The 15,000-nt window shown below is 39.4% G+C and overlaps 1 protein-coding gene across 11 annotated transcripts in view; it reads right to left on the reverse strand.

The window, feature by feature from the left end:
• The window catches only part of LOC124432930 (synaptogenesis protein syg-2-like), a 179,233-nt gene that overhangs the window by 42,268 nt on the left and 121,965 nt on the right, over positions 1 to 15,000 (reverse strand). For all 11 annotated transcript variants that reach the window (XM_046982281.1, XM_046982276.1, XM_046982277.1 and 8 more), the window contains one exon: positions 6,684 to 6,834. In XM_046982281.1, coding sequence (XP_046838237.1) covers positions 6,684 to 6,834 — 151 coding nt within the window. The remainder of the gene's footprint in view (positions 1 to 6,683; positions 6,835 to 15,000) is intronic.

The raw sequence follows: 15,000 nt of genomic DNA on the forward strand, positions 1-15,000 counted from the left end.
GTTATTAAAAGTTGAATCGAATAGGAAAACCCAGATGAAGTAAGGAAGAAAGAAAGAGAGAGAAAGAGAAAGAGAGAGGGAGAGAAAGAAAGAGAGGGAGAAGGAAGAATGCAAAGTGCCATTTGAACGAGGTACGCGATTCGTTCCGCATTTTGTTAGCAAGTTTTATTTCCCTCTCGTTTTTTTTTCTCACGATTTACCATCACGACTATTACTTATCGATAATTTCGAATTCGTTCGTTTAAATATATAATATTAAATAGAGATCGACAATGTCGGTCGATTCGCGAGGCGCGAACTCAACTCGTAACTCCTTTGGGGTTTATGGATTTCGTCGGTGGATAGAACGGGAGGTTAAAGAGGAGGTAGCGTCGCGTATAATGTCGGTTGCGGTGTCGGTGGTAGCTGTGGCTGTGGCGGTAGCGGAGAGTAGTGGACGACGAAGGGTCGCGTCGGCCGTGAAGAGGGAGGAAGCCAGTCGTAACAAACAAGGCGTACCGTAGAGACAAGAGCATTGTCCCTTGGCTATATGCGACTAACCCGTAGTATAATGTACTCTGTCTCTCTCTCTCTCTCTCTCTCTCTCTCAAACACACATATTACATACAGACCCACACATATACATATGTATATACATAGTCCTTATCCCTTCTCTTTCTCTCTATCTTCCTTTCTCTCGCTCGCCCCTCTCTTTTGCTCCTGATATCTTCCACGAGGACGTACGTGGATGTATTCACCACCTTGGGCTGCAACCTACTGCAGATCCAGCGCGTTACCTTCCATTATACCGTTCCTATACCGACTACCGTCGCTGCGAAACAAGCGACTAAATGAAGACACATTGCTTTCATTATGAACTAGCTAGTGCACGGCAAGCAACGGCATCGTTGTCGAGGCATCCTTGCCCGCGGCTCGTATTCACCGCAAACCTCCTGCTCATCTTCCTTACCGTCCTAGAAACGTCCTGCAGCCACTTCTGACGGTCGCGTAAGTAATCGAACGTCGAATATAACGTACAAAACAACAAGGGGCGCCGATCCTGAGGCAATGAGATGTACCGACGAATGTTACGTGTAACCCACGACACCTGAGACGCTGGAAGCGATTTATTAATGTGCAAAAAGATCCTTCGAGAATGGAAAAGACAAGAAAGAAAGACGGTTACGGTGGAAGGGCATTTGTCTTATTCAAATCGCACCAAGCCGTTATACGGGAAACTGTAGAGAATCTGGTACAGAGAAATATGTAGAAGATCCTGGGACAGCACGACTATAATGGTACCGAGTATCCTTCCCTTTGCCTCGAGCTTCAACCGTTTCACCCTTATTTCCTCTTTGCCCTCTCGCTCATCCTTTTTCCCTTCGCTTTACTCCATTTTATATTCCTCTCTCTCTTTCTCTCTCTCCCTCTCTTTTCTCTCTCTCTCTCTCTCTCTCTCTCTCTCTCTCTCTCACCGTCGGGAAGCACCGACCGACCTGTTTACACGCTCCCGGCGGCGGTTGGGACGACTCTCTTCCAGTTTTCACTATTTTTCACGTAATTAGAAGCCGGATAATTTATTTAACAACAGCCGACGCACGTTCGTAGAACTTTCATCATTTGGAGTCTCCCGTGGGAAAGAGAAAGAAAGAGAGAAAGAGAGAGAGTTAACACTACGCAAGTGCAAAATCCGAGAGGTTGCTTTGCCCCGTTTGACTCTATGAAATATATGTGTTTCACTATTTCAATGTTCGTCTAGGTATGTGCGACCGAGTACGTGCAAATATGCGAAACGGATTTCATCATTTCTTCTTACCGGATGACGATTTTACAACTACTTTCATTCCAACTGATTTTGACTGACTTTCGACTCCTCTTTTTCGTGTTTTTTTTTTTTTTTTTTTTACTTTTCTTTCTTTAAACAAGAATTCTTTAAACGAAAGTTCTTTAAACAAAAGTTTTTTAAGAACTTTCTCCGGTGATTACGTTTAACTACGATACGATATAGCGTAGGTTTTCATAAGTGGAACGAAAAGGATTGCGAGAAATGACAGACGGGACAGCTCGTATTCACGCGATACTTCCGTTGTGGAAAGGTGTCAGCAAAGTATGCGCTTTTCAAGTGAATCGTGGGAGTTTAATCGTTTCCTGTCGGTTTTCATGATACATATATATGTATATGTATATGTATGTGTGCATTCATAAACTTACGATTACGAGGCTCAACATCAATCGCGACGAATGGACGTTTATAAATGTATATATTTCCTTTCTTTTTTTTTCGATTTTTAAACGAAACAATTAAGAAACGAAGAAAGACGAATAGTCTCGCAAAAGACGTGACCGTGCTTTTAGTACTCAGAACCCGTCCACTTTTTATTGTTTTTTTTTCGGCGTGAGAACCGATTTTCAAGCGGGTTATCCGAGTTTCATAAATATTCATGAACGACGCAACGCAGGCGGAGGATCCATGACCTGTGCATTAGTCGGAAGTGTGCTCTAGAGTCGAACGATGAACGTCGGTAATGTTATTTACCTTCTGGATTACATAGTAGAACGGTAACGATGCCGACAAATATTATTTCTCTTTAAGCATCACATTCTGGATATATATTTATGAGATCTCAGTTTGTTCGGTCGAAAAAGAAAATACTTTTCCGGAATCGTACGAAAAAAAATTTTTTTTTTTTTTTTTCGAAGAATTAACGTTCCCTCGTTATTCTCTTTTTCGACTTTGGATAGGGAATAAAAGATATGATATTTTAGCTGGGTTAGTGAAAAATCCGACAGGACGCAGACAGGAAATTGAATAAAAATCCGAGCGAACGGAAAAGTTCAGGCGTGCAAGCTGTGCCAGTCTGCAGACGGACGAATACGGCGAAGCTAATAGGCGTTACGAGGACGACTTTCAAAGGGCGATGCTCTCCAAGGGTGATGTTGCAAAACGCAACCGAGAGAACGTGATGAGAATGCCAAGCGGCTTTAGAAGAGTTAGCGTATTCGTAGAAATAAGAGAAATAAAAAAAGGCTAAGAATAGAAAAGATATAAAAAAAAGAAAGAAAAAAGAAAAAAGAAAAAAAGAAAAATATTCCATTCGACGAGGGATATAATTTCAGGGTAAGGGAGAGCACCAATGTGTTTAACGATCGCCACGAAAAATATCGAATGGAATCCTTTTATATCTCGACATGCTTGCCGTGCGAATGAGAAAAAAGAGAAGAAAGAAAGAAAAAAATATCGAGGCGTTAGAACATTTTAAAGGGATTCGACGACGCTCGACAAAGAATTACATGACTGATAGTCGCGGATCACGCGCGTTTACCCACCAAACCGATATCGCGTTTCGCACATTTTGCTTAACGTAGCGTTAGAAAGTGCAATTTGTTGGTGGGATTTCAGAACGTATATATAGATAGCTATAAACTACATAGGTAGGGCGTTGTAACGTATGCACGTACGTCAGTAATATTAGATTGAAGCGGAAATAGCGTTTGGCAACGAGAGGGAATAAATTTGACAAGGATGAAATTTGTCGTGTTATCACATCTTAGACGTTAGAACATTGCCTTGCAAATACGATCGCGTTCTAACTAAAGACATTATTTTCATCATACATCTAAATATATTATTAGAAATTTCGATGTTACATTCGACTTTTGTCGATAGGTAAATATTACATCACTTTGATATGACATGCGCAATCATTCAATGGCAGATGATTGACATATTTTATTTTCGGCCAGAACAATAAACGAGATGAATAGTCGTAGATCGATAAAACGTGTTACGAATTTTCTCATTATCGACGGCAATAAAATAGAAAGAAAGCTTGTAATTATCTACCGAACCGGCGGAGCATTTACGAAGTTCCCTTTCAGTCATAATTACGATCATATTTGTTCTATAGAAAAATTCTAAGTCTCTCTCTCTCTCTCTCTCTCTCTCTCACTCTCTCTTTCTCTCTCGTAATGAAAAAAATGAAATACTATTTATAACTTCGTCAAGTGTTATTTTTCGATCCGTGTCGACTAAGCACTTGTTACTTAACTTAATGAGTTCTATATATCCTCAAAGTTTAAAACTCTTACATAAATCTAACATTTTGTATGTATAGATGTATGTATGTAGAGAACGAACGTTCCGCGAACAATGAATAAGCCTGTAAGTTAAGACTTAAGCCAATCGACCAATTACAGGCAACTCCGCGCTCGAGCTTTACATCTCTGTGGTAGTAACCAAACAACGCTCGGCTCTCGCTCGATAGGCTTAAGACTTAAGTCTTACATTTTGCATTGTCTAATGGACTTAACTTCGGTCAAACTACGTGCCTGACCTGCTCCGATATAGGTACCTCCTCCCCGTGTTTGTCTGACTATAAACTCGGCACGACTACTGTACCGCATTTCGAAGCAACTCCTACGAGTCGGTGGAGGCTCCGCGACTGCGAACGAATCTATAATCGTGTGAGTATACATATAAACATACACACACATACATACACATACATACACATACACACATATACAGTCTGACTCTTTAGCTATATCTTGGATATAAGTGTTCCAATCTACCGAGTAAACGAACGTTTTAGTCGCCGTAAAGATCGCGGGGGTAACGCGATAAGTCGAAAGGAAAGTTCACAAACCCGTAGTTTTGCGTGCGATAACGTGAAAATCTTACTTCAAGGAAAATAATTGAACGAATAACACGAACGGACTGGCTTTTTTACTCTTACTTTTTTTTTTTTTTTTTTTATTGTAAAGTTTCGATAACGCGATTAAAATGTCCCCCTGTGAATTCTTTTCCAAATCGTTGCTGTTTTGTTCTTTTTTTTTGGTCTTTTTGTCTTTCTTTTCTTCTCTCTTTTCTTTTTTTCAAACGTTTGTTGTTTTACTTTTATTTCATCTCGTATCATGGCAACTCTACCATGTAATACAAACCATGGTTAGTATTCATTCACAATGACTATTTCTTTATACCCGTATAGAAAATTCTCTTCTTGGTAAGCCCTATGTAGGCTCTTGTTCGCGAATTACAATTGATACGGACGTTGAGCACTTGCAACGCTTCATTCAGAAGAATAATAATTTCTAAGATATCATTGATGGTGGTGGAGGGGTGGGCGGGAGAGAGGAAGGGATAAAATCGTCATAGAATTCGATCTTGTACTTATGACTATAGAATGAAATCAATCCCAATTGAAACGTCGTCTTAAGTAAAACAATATAGGAAATCAGTTTGTGAATTAGCTTTAATACCTTGTCACGTATCTTTCGCTTAACGTTCGACGTTGGAAGAACGGAAATGATTCGATCGACGTTGAGAAGTACGGCTGAGTATAATATTGAAAAGCATTTCACGCGATTACCTTACAACATGTTTTTTATCCTGATGTGTTAATTATCATCTCGTACGATAATGAAGAAGAAGAATAGGACAACGCACATTCGTACATATTGTACGATTAAATCAAACGTATATTTTTTAAGACAAAAAACTAAACAGTGCAAATTTATTATTATGAAACGGTCGTCTTTCAGTTAAGCCGATTTTGCGTTATAATCGGCTTTGAACGGAATCAAAAATTATTATCCGTGTTCATGCCGGCGTACGGATTGAAATCAGCGAAAGACATAACAAGGATTTGGAATATCTCCTTCTTTTTTTTTTTTTTTGTTCCACTAATCCAAAAGAAAAATGATATAAAAGATGCATGAAAACTATTGTAAGGGAGTAGAGTGAAAATTTTTCGTTTGTATATATATTTGTATACGTAAATATTTTTTATCTATAAAATCAAGGGTGAGAAAAATAAAACTTTACCTTATATCCTTTTAATCGTAGATGTTATTCTTTGTACTTTACAGGTTAGAAGGTGATAAAAATATCTAGGTGGAAAACCAAGATACAATTTTATCATTAGCCAAGCACATAATTGCGAGCGACACTCGAGGAAACCGTCGCACTTAAATCGCATTATTCGTGACACGCCATTATCTTGCTACCGTTTCTCTCACCTAGCTAACCTTCCCCTCTTTCTACAGAGAGAATTTACCCTTCTCTTCGCTACTCACGATGTTTCTTCACGGCCTTCTCTCACGGTCCTCCCTCACTACGTTCCTTCGGTCGTTCGTTACGTAGCATGCGACTCCATTATCTCTCGACTCCGGCTTAGCGGAGTAATTCCGGAACGGATGACATACCTAAGCCAAGTGGCTCACGTGACGAAATTCATCAAGGACATCGGTAGCCGCATTATTCCGTAGATACATATATCAGCGGTTACGGTTTATTGCCAGTATTCGCGAGGATCGTTCGTTACGCTATATTGTATTTTCTTTTTTTTTTTTTGCTCCGTACGAAGGAAAAAATGGCCATTGGACACTTTTAAATTTCATTTAGATTCGCACGTAATAATGTATTAATGGTGATCGCGTATGTAGATTATAAATACATAGATCTATACGCAAGTAATGGAGTAGGCAAATCCTAAAGAGAAACGAAGAAAGAGGAGAAAGCTTCCTTTCTTCGAACATGCTCTTATCGTAGAAGTTAACGAGCACAAGTCACGTTGCGTATTCAGGCTAGTAGCCTTTTTATACTTTCCTTTAGCCCGTTCGAAGCAGTAACTTAACCTCGAGGGAGGTAAAGAGAAGGAGGGCTATGTAGAAGGAACACGAGAGATCGATCCAGTCGCACTCACCTGTAGATGGGTGTCATGTCGTTCTTGTACCAGACGATCAAAATGGCAGAGTCGTGTCCCGAAACGGTCGAGTCGTTGTGTCGTGGTGGACGAATATCACAGGGTAGCTCGGCCGTACCTCGAAGAACCGCCCTCACGGGGATAGCTGGACCTGTAACGTGAAATCGTCGATAGAATTAACGTCGTCTCTCGGTCGTCGTTCAACGTAATGGAATTTTCCTGACGAACAAGAAAAAAAAAAGAGAAACAAAAAAATAAAACAAAAAAATAGAAGAAGAAAAAGTAAAAAGGAACGAGAAAAGGAGGAAAGAAAAGAAAGAAAGAAAGAAAATGTACAGTTACGTTCTCGAGATTTGAACGAAGAAAAGAAAGTTTTTCGTTTCTTATTCTGGAGAATATTTCTTCTTCTTCTTTTTTTCTTTTTATTTTTATCCTCTTCTTTCCTTTTTCTTTCGTTCCTTCCTTCCTTCTTTCTTTCATTCTTTCTTTCTTTTTTTTTTTTTTTTTTTTTTTTTTTTTGAAGGGAAAATATGGCCATCATGAGTAGAAAATTATCGCGTCGTGGTCGTTTCGTTCGCTCGGTGATCTCTTGAAATAGAATCCAGAGAACGTCGAGACGCAACTCAGTACGGAGAAGGACCCTGTTGCGATTTCGCGCCCCAGAAAACGTGAATCTTTCCACCCCTTGACTTTTCGTTGCTTCGACTCGGATATTAAAGAGTCCAAAGGGGAAGAAAGAGAGAAGAGAGAAGAGAGAGAGAGAGAGAGAGAGAGAGAGAGAGAAACCGAGACCTCTGAATATCTGTGAATTTGTCAACTCGTTCGACCCCGCTGGCTAATTCCAGCAGACCGCAGGATTTTGCCCTTTCGAATATTCGCTGACTCTAAGGAAGAAAATTATTCTTCGTGGAAATAACCTTGATATATTTTAATAGAACAAGGAACGCGCGCGCGCGAGGGACTATGGAAAGTGCACGCGCGTAAAAACGTGTGCTGACACCAAATTTCCTAGAAACTGTTCCACGGTAGTTTCACTTGGTGCGAGTCGACGAAGCTGTTACGTCTCCCTTATTACTTTTAGTTCCTGTCCGCCTCTCTCTCTCTCTCTCTCTCTCTCTCTCTCTCTCTCTCTCTCTCTCTCTCTCTTATCCTGCATTTTCATGGTATCGCTTTCGTATCATTTTAAGAGAAACGTCCAGCAAAGTGAGAAATGTTTTTTGTACACAAATATTTCCTTTTATGAATTATATTTTTAAAAGTTTAAGATGAATTATTGAAAGAAATATTTTTAGATCGTTCACAGATAATATTTGTTATTCTTGATTATTCCTTTGGTTGACCGCTCTTAGTTAGTTCTCTTGAGTGATTCTGTGGGATCGGTCGAAGGCTACTGTATAGGGAACGGAAGGAGGCAAGAGAAAGCAAGAAGAGAAGATGAGAGAAGGAGAGAAGAGGGACGCGAAGTTAACGTTAATGGAGTTACTCGCTGCTGGGATCACGAATGCTTTTACCTTGCCTTACCTTACCTATCCTTGTATCTACCTATGGCCGAGGCAGTCTCGCGTGTACGACGGTATAAGCGTATAAAACAACGGTTTTCACGGCGTCTGCTAAATTTCCCCTGGGCTGCCTCCGGTGCATTATGAGTCCTGAAGGGTGGCAAGCATGCGTCGTCGCGTAGCTTGCTTCGCGTGATCTTTCCGCCATTGTTACTCCGAGAGGGAGAGGAGGAAAACGGTAAACGTTGAAAAGCGTTTTTAGAAACGAGAAATCCTGGGTCGCGAGATCTTTCATAATCTATCTCTTAAAAGTGTCAGCTTCCATTGTTCCAAGAGCCAACGTTCCAAATCATAAATATTATGAGCATTCTTTTTTTTTTTCTTACTTTAGGATTTTATCGTTCAACTTGAGTTGACCTCGATGAAAGAATAAATATTGAATATTATTATTTCGTTTCTTTTATTTATATCGTAAGATGCGAACGTTCAAAAAATATTTAATACGAGAAAAGAATTTAAAGAATACAACGTGCTTCCGTCCAGATTTTATTCTCGGAGAATTCGTGTTTCGTTCCTTACCATCATCCGGTCTTCCGATTCCGCACTACGCAAAACAGGAAAAGTAATACCGTTTCGACCCGGCGGAAGGAGCGCAACTCTTTATAGAACGTCGCTGAATCGACGACCTGCCGAGAATACATTGTCACGCTGATACAGCGCGAACACGTGTGTGGCCGAGAACGTACGTTGCTCCCTAGTAGCATGTATTAGTAACAAGCATTCGAAAGGAAGGCTGTCAGCGAAATTCCCGACAGACGAGCCGAAACCGAAGCTTTCGTGCATCGGAGAAAGCATAATGGAAATCGAGCGTCGAAGAGCAGCAGCTATAACCTTATATTATATGCATCTATCTCGTTTTCCATGTATTCTCTATCGATTTCTCGCATGATCACTAGAACGAATATATACATATATATATATATATATATATATATATATATATATGTATATAGATGGGTAGATACGTAGATAATATCAGGTTGAAAAATACAAGCGCGTTAACTCTCGGTCATTCTCGTTCAGCGATCGATTTGAAAGTATCTGCTATAGGATGATACCGGAAATCGGTGTTACGAGTGACTCTCCTCATCCTCCACCAATCTCAAACCTCGAACCTCATCCAGGTCGACCCCATCCCCATGTGCAGAAATAACCCGAGCGTGCTAGCTCGGTAAGCCGATAATCCGTGGGTCAGACAGTGTCGAGAAGCCGCACAACTTTGCTTGCTCCCTCTCTGCCACTCCGCTTTCGAACGTACCATCCTCAACCCGGAAACGAATATACTTTCCTATCCTCTCAAAACTATTCTCTACTTTTTAATATACGAGGAGCCATACTTTATCTACGGCGTACGGTAACGCTTCTGTCTCTCTTCTCGCTTCGTACGACTTCTCGCGAACGGAGGATCGCGAATGGATTACCATATAAAGCGTGTACAAACAGAGAAGAGACGGGTAAGATGTATGCGGGAGGTTTTCTCGATACGATTTTCAAAGATGACGCGCGCATGACGTGCGCACGCCGTTTATCTCGCACTATAAATTCAACTCTCGAATGGAAGATTCGATTGCTCGGAACGTTTTCTCAACGTAACCGAATAAAGGAAGCTACGATATAACGTTGAAGAATTTTTCCGTAAAACGTTCGTCTCTTTTCGCGATAAGGAAAGTTGAGAGAACCGTAAACCATCGAAAAGGGAAGACACAGGACCGTGTCCAATCGATATACAACCTTAAATGATCTACGATGGACCGAAGGATACACTTGATAAACGGAACGTATGTATAAAGCCAAGATAACCCGTAGTTGGTGTAAGTGTAAGTCGATGATGCTGGGCGTTTGAGAAAAGCGTTGTTCGTCACCTAAGGCGACCAAGCGTGCTACCATATACCATAGTCGTTGCTTTTTGTACCTTGATTTTCTTTTACTCGCTAACCAACTTCAAAGAGATGAGCGTACGGCCACACTTAATGAAGTTCCTGTTTGCCATCCCGACTTTCCGCAGGAAAATGTGGACCGAAGTGAAGAGAGAAAAAAATGACCGTTTACAGAACAGAATCGGCACATAGAAATAAAATCCTTGCCTCCTCTCTTTTTACTTGTTTCCTATTATTTTCATACTCCTTTTTTCCCATGTTTTCTTTCAATTCGAAGTAACGAACGTTAGCTTTCACCTATTAACTGTATGTTGCTAAAGCATACGAAGAATACTCTTCATTCGGTACATACTTCTTTCAGCGGTAGACTTCAAAGAGCGATTACTTTTCAGATTCGAGTTTTGCTCGGGGATATAGGTCTTCGATAAAGAGAAAGAGAAAGAAAGAAAGAGAGAGAGAGAGAGAGAGAGAGAGGGAGAGAGAGGGAGGGAGGGAGGGAGAGGAAGAACATTTCTACCAACATATTTATTATCTTCACACAAACGCGCATCTTTTCAGTTTACTGTCCGTTATGAAACAAAAATACGAGGATATGAAATAGTAGTTGGACAAATATATCGTGAAATCCTACTCGGTCGTTGGAAATTTTAGGAAATATCCAAGAAGAGAAAAGGAAAAGAATGGAGAGATATAAAGAAAGGGAAACATCGAAGATGTCGCTTTTTCAACGTTTATTCTTTTTCTTTATCGTCATCATCGACACTAGGAGCTTATCCTGCGGCTTAGTATCCTTATATACTAGTAGAGCAATCTTTCATTTTTCCCAAATATGTTTTTACTCCCGACGGATTGATCCTCAACAGCGAGAAAATAAAACATTAGGATGCCTGGATGAAAGAATCTTGAGGATGTCGTCGTCGAGAGGATGATACTAATGGTGTAATTCTGCCATCAGCGTCCGGTGTAAGGTACCAAGAAAACGAGAGATGAGAATGTATGACGAAGATGGCTATTATAGAACATCGTTAATGTCTTCCATAAATCGTTTCGCTACCGCAAACCTCTTTTCCGTAGATTTTCGCGCGATATATAGCCAGAAGTAGTACGTTGTACAAGCTGGTCAGATATTTTTGTAGAGATAATAAGATAGGAAAATTAAATGAAAGATCACGTTATGTAATAATTTATGTTTCTGTCGTGACAATACGTATAAAATATTTAAACGGATTATCATAGCGAAGTTTCTAAATTTGATAATGTAAGATCGCGCCTGTTCGATGTCACATTTTTATTTCGCGTAAAGGGAATCCGGTGGAAAGTGCATTCGTACCGGTTGATAAAATTTACAGTAGGAGAGATAAAAGTGAAAAAGTCTAACGGAAATTCGTTTTTCTTCGTTTCCCTTCATACCTAGATATTCGTCCATTGGACGTTATGACATTTCATCTACAGAACTGCCGATGACCCGTATCGTAGTTTTATAAAGTCTCTACAGAACGATCTTCTCTTCCGTTTCCGTTTTAATCAATCGACACTCACGTACGAACATCGAAAATGGATATCGTTCCGTTATAACGTCGGAAGTATGTAATGTAACAAAGGGAGATCCTCAAGCTCTAGAGGTAACTTGAAAATTCTCTCGTTTAATTCAAATCGAGACACGACGATGTCGCGTCTATCTTCGGTCATAGTACGCTCGAACGAATCGAAGGATTCCCGTAGGAAGTCGGAATCCTTCGGATACGTGTTCTCTTTCACTTCTCTCTTTCCCTTTTCTTCAGATCCTTCTTTTTCTTCTTCTTCATCTTTTTCTTTTTCTTCTTCTAACTCCTCCCTGATCCCTTGACAAATATTCTGCCATACGATTCTTATATTGCAATTTCACGATTTTTCAGATCGAACGAACCAACCAACCAACCAACCAACCAGTCCAGTAAGACTCCGCTCGAATGAGTTTTTCGATTCACGACTGAAGAAAATTCTGTGGATTTTTTGAAAAGACCTTTTTTATGACGCATGACATTGATCAAACATTCAACGTTCGAGTATATTCGAGATTTTATGATATACGAAATATCGTGATAGAACAGAATACGTTTATTCCAGTAATATAGTTAAAACTATCGAATCGATACTATAAATAAGTATCATTTTCTATTTACTGTTAGATCTAGAAAAAGATGTCACATCCGAGCTTAGAAATGTATCATTTACGTTACTTAGATACAAATACCTTTTATCTAATCATTTAAAAATAGCGTCATTCGGCATATCGATGTCACCAGGGAATGGAGGAACAGATTTGTCAATTTTAAAAATGATTTGTGACAAATGCATAGAATTCTCATGTATATTTGATGTGTATTTATACTAAAATCTTTTACGCCATTGTTTATTTAGTTTTTATTAAGTCGTCGGCAATGCCGAATTTCATTTTATATCTTACGAGCCGAGAAAATATGTAACAAAACTAATCCATCGATGTTTCGCGAGGAAGACCTGTTTTCTTTTTCTTTTTTTTTTTGTTTTCTTTTTTCCCTCTTTTTTTTTCTCTCTCTTACTTTCTTTCCTTCTTACTTACTTACTTTTATACACAGACGTGACTTTCTTACAAAGTTAATCAGAGGACACGTCGCACCTTTACGAAATTTTAATAAACCAAAAAGAGAATGGTGGAAGGAGTAGATATACAAAGTTAAGAAACTTTAAGATCAGCGTCTACGGGTTATCGTCGTAAAACAGAAAAAAGTGGTAGTCATTTAGCGAACGCACACAGATCCTCGTATATTTTATATAGTAATAGTACATGGTAGTATATAAAGCGCTTAATCGTTCAGAGTAAAACAGAAAGTTTAAAAGAGCCAGTACCTAACTAAGAACGAGAATATCCGGTATTACTTCGAGTTCTATTTATGCACTTGCATTTAAACACACAATAGGACGATTGTTCTCAAGTAAAAACCTATAACAAAGCTTGGCAAGGTCGTTTATATAAATTCTCTGTCATTGGAATGTACCTGATCGAGCATGCGAATTAATTGCACGCTACCACTCCTAATCTTAGTGTTATTATTACATTTCGTATTTTCCTATTCGCGTAAGGAATTTTATCTCGACGGAAGAAAAGCAAGATTGGAATTGCTCGGCTATCAGATTCTTAGGAAACTATAGTGACTCGTATGCGAGCAGTGTAGTCTGATACACTTTGAAACACGCGATATTCTTGTCAGGCACTTACGTTTTCGGGGACGATCGAGCGGTTATGCAGAGGAGCGACGTTCAACCACGAAGAAGTTTGAAGCACGTCGGACTTTTCAAAGTAAGGTACTTGGCCGATAATTCTCTCAAGGGACGGTGTTCGCACTCGCCGTATCAGCTCTCTCTCTCTTTCTCTCTCTCTCTCTCTCTCTCTCTCTCTCTCTCTCTCTCTCTCTCTCTCTCTCTCTCTCTTGTCACTCTCTTTCCAGGCAAACTGTCAGCCATTTTTAAGAATTAATTATGCTCATCGATAGTTTTCAAACGTAGGAAGAATCGAAGCGGAATACGGAAAATAAACTTAAAAAAAATAAATAAATAAATAAAAATAATAAAAACAAAAGAAAAAAAAAGAAGAAAGGAAAGAATCAAAAAAAAAAAAAAAAAAAGAAAAAAGGAAAAAAGGGTAAAGAATGTTATGGAACAAGAGACGTACATTTTCGAACTAAAATCCTACTCATGACGAGATTTCCTAGCCACGGATTTCAATGCCGCGCAATTTCACAATTTCCACGCATTCCGAATATTCCACGTTCCTCGTGTAATTATCTCGTCGTAATTACTCACCGAGCTGCTTCATACGTATTCGCGCAAGCGCAAGGGCGCAGAGATGCGAGCTAACGTCCACGCATTTGCGTAATAGTCTATCCAGCAACTGCGCATGGCGTTCCGTGTGTTGGCGCGTTCGAGCTTACCCAGGACAAAACGATGGGGATGCAAATTTATGGGAGACACGGTTCGCTCGTCCGCGACACAGACGGCGAGATCGATCTTGTGCCCACGAAAAAAGATTTCCCTTGTCCTTTCTTCCCTACCGAATATAAACGTGCTTCCCTTTAACTTCCACTCTCATTTCTCATCGCTATGAAAGAATTTCTTAAGGCGTGTTATTTTACCTATACACGTAAAGAATGATCTTTCTCTTCTCTTTTTTTCCCCCATTTTTTTTCTCTTCTTTTTGTTTCTTTTTTTTTTTTTTCTTTTTGCAATTTGAATTTTGTAAACCGGCTACGAATTAAAGGACAAATTGAAGCTCGTAGCATCGAGAGAGCGAGAGATCGATTACTAGTTCCTTCCTTCCAATTCCCTTTATACCGGCATCTATCATTCCAACGCAATAGCGACAAAAAAAAAAAAAGAAAAAAAAAGAAAAAAGAAAAAAAGAGGAAAAAAAAGAAAATTAAATCACAAACGGCGTGGCAATAGGAATGGCAACTTCGAGGATGGAAAAGAATGACAAAAAAAAAAAAAAAGAAAAAAAGGAGAAAAAAAGAAAAAAGAGCTGGACGTAAAGAAGCGCTCGTTAAAAGTTTAGTCTCTCTCGTAAACCTGTCATCTGGTCGTGTTACTTCGAGCTAATGTTGTCGGTCGTAGGGAGAGATGATTTCTCTCTATCTCTCTTAATGTTTTCCTTTTTCTTCTTTTTTTTCTCTCTCTCTCTCTCTCTCTCTCTCTCTCTCTCTTTTCACTTATCCATTAATGAGAGAAAAAAAGAAGCTCGCTTCGATGATAATCTCCTCGATGGTTAATAAAATAAATAGAGAAATGAGCGGCTAAATTAGCGGCAATGAAAAATTTTCAAATAACATCACTGGTTTAAACATTTCGGAGAGTTTAAATAATAGT

The sequence above is a fragment of the Vespa crabro genome, chromosome 2, assembly GCF_910589235.1.
Source record: "Vespa crabro chromosome 2, iyVesCrab1.2, whole genome shotgun sequence".
Taxonomy (NCBI): Eukaryota; Metazoa; Arthropoda; class Insecta; order Hymenoptera; family Vespidae; genus Vespa; species Vespa crabro.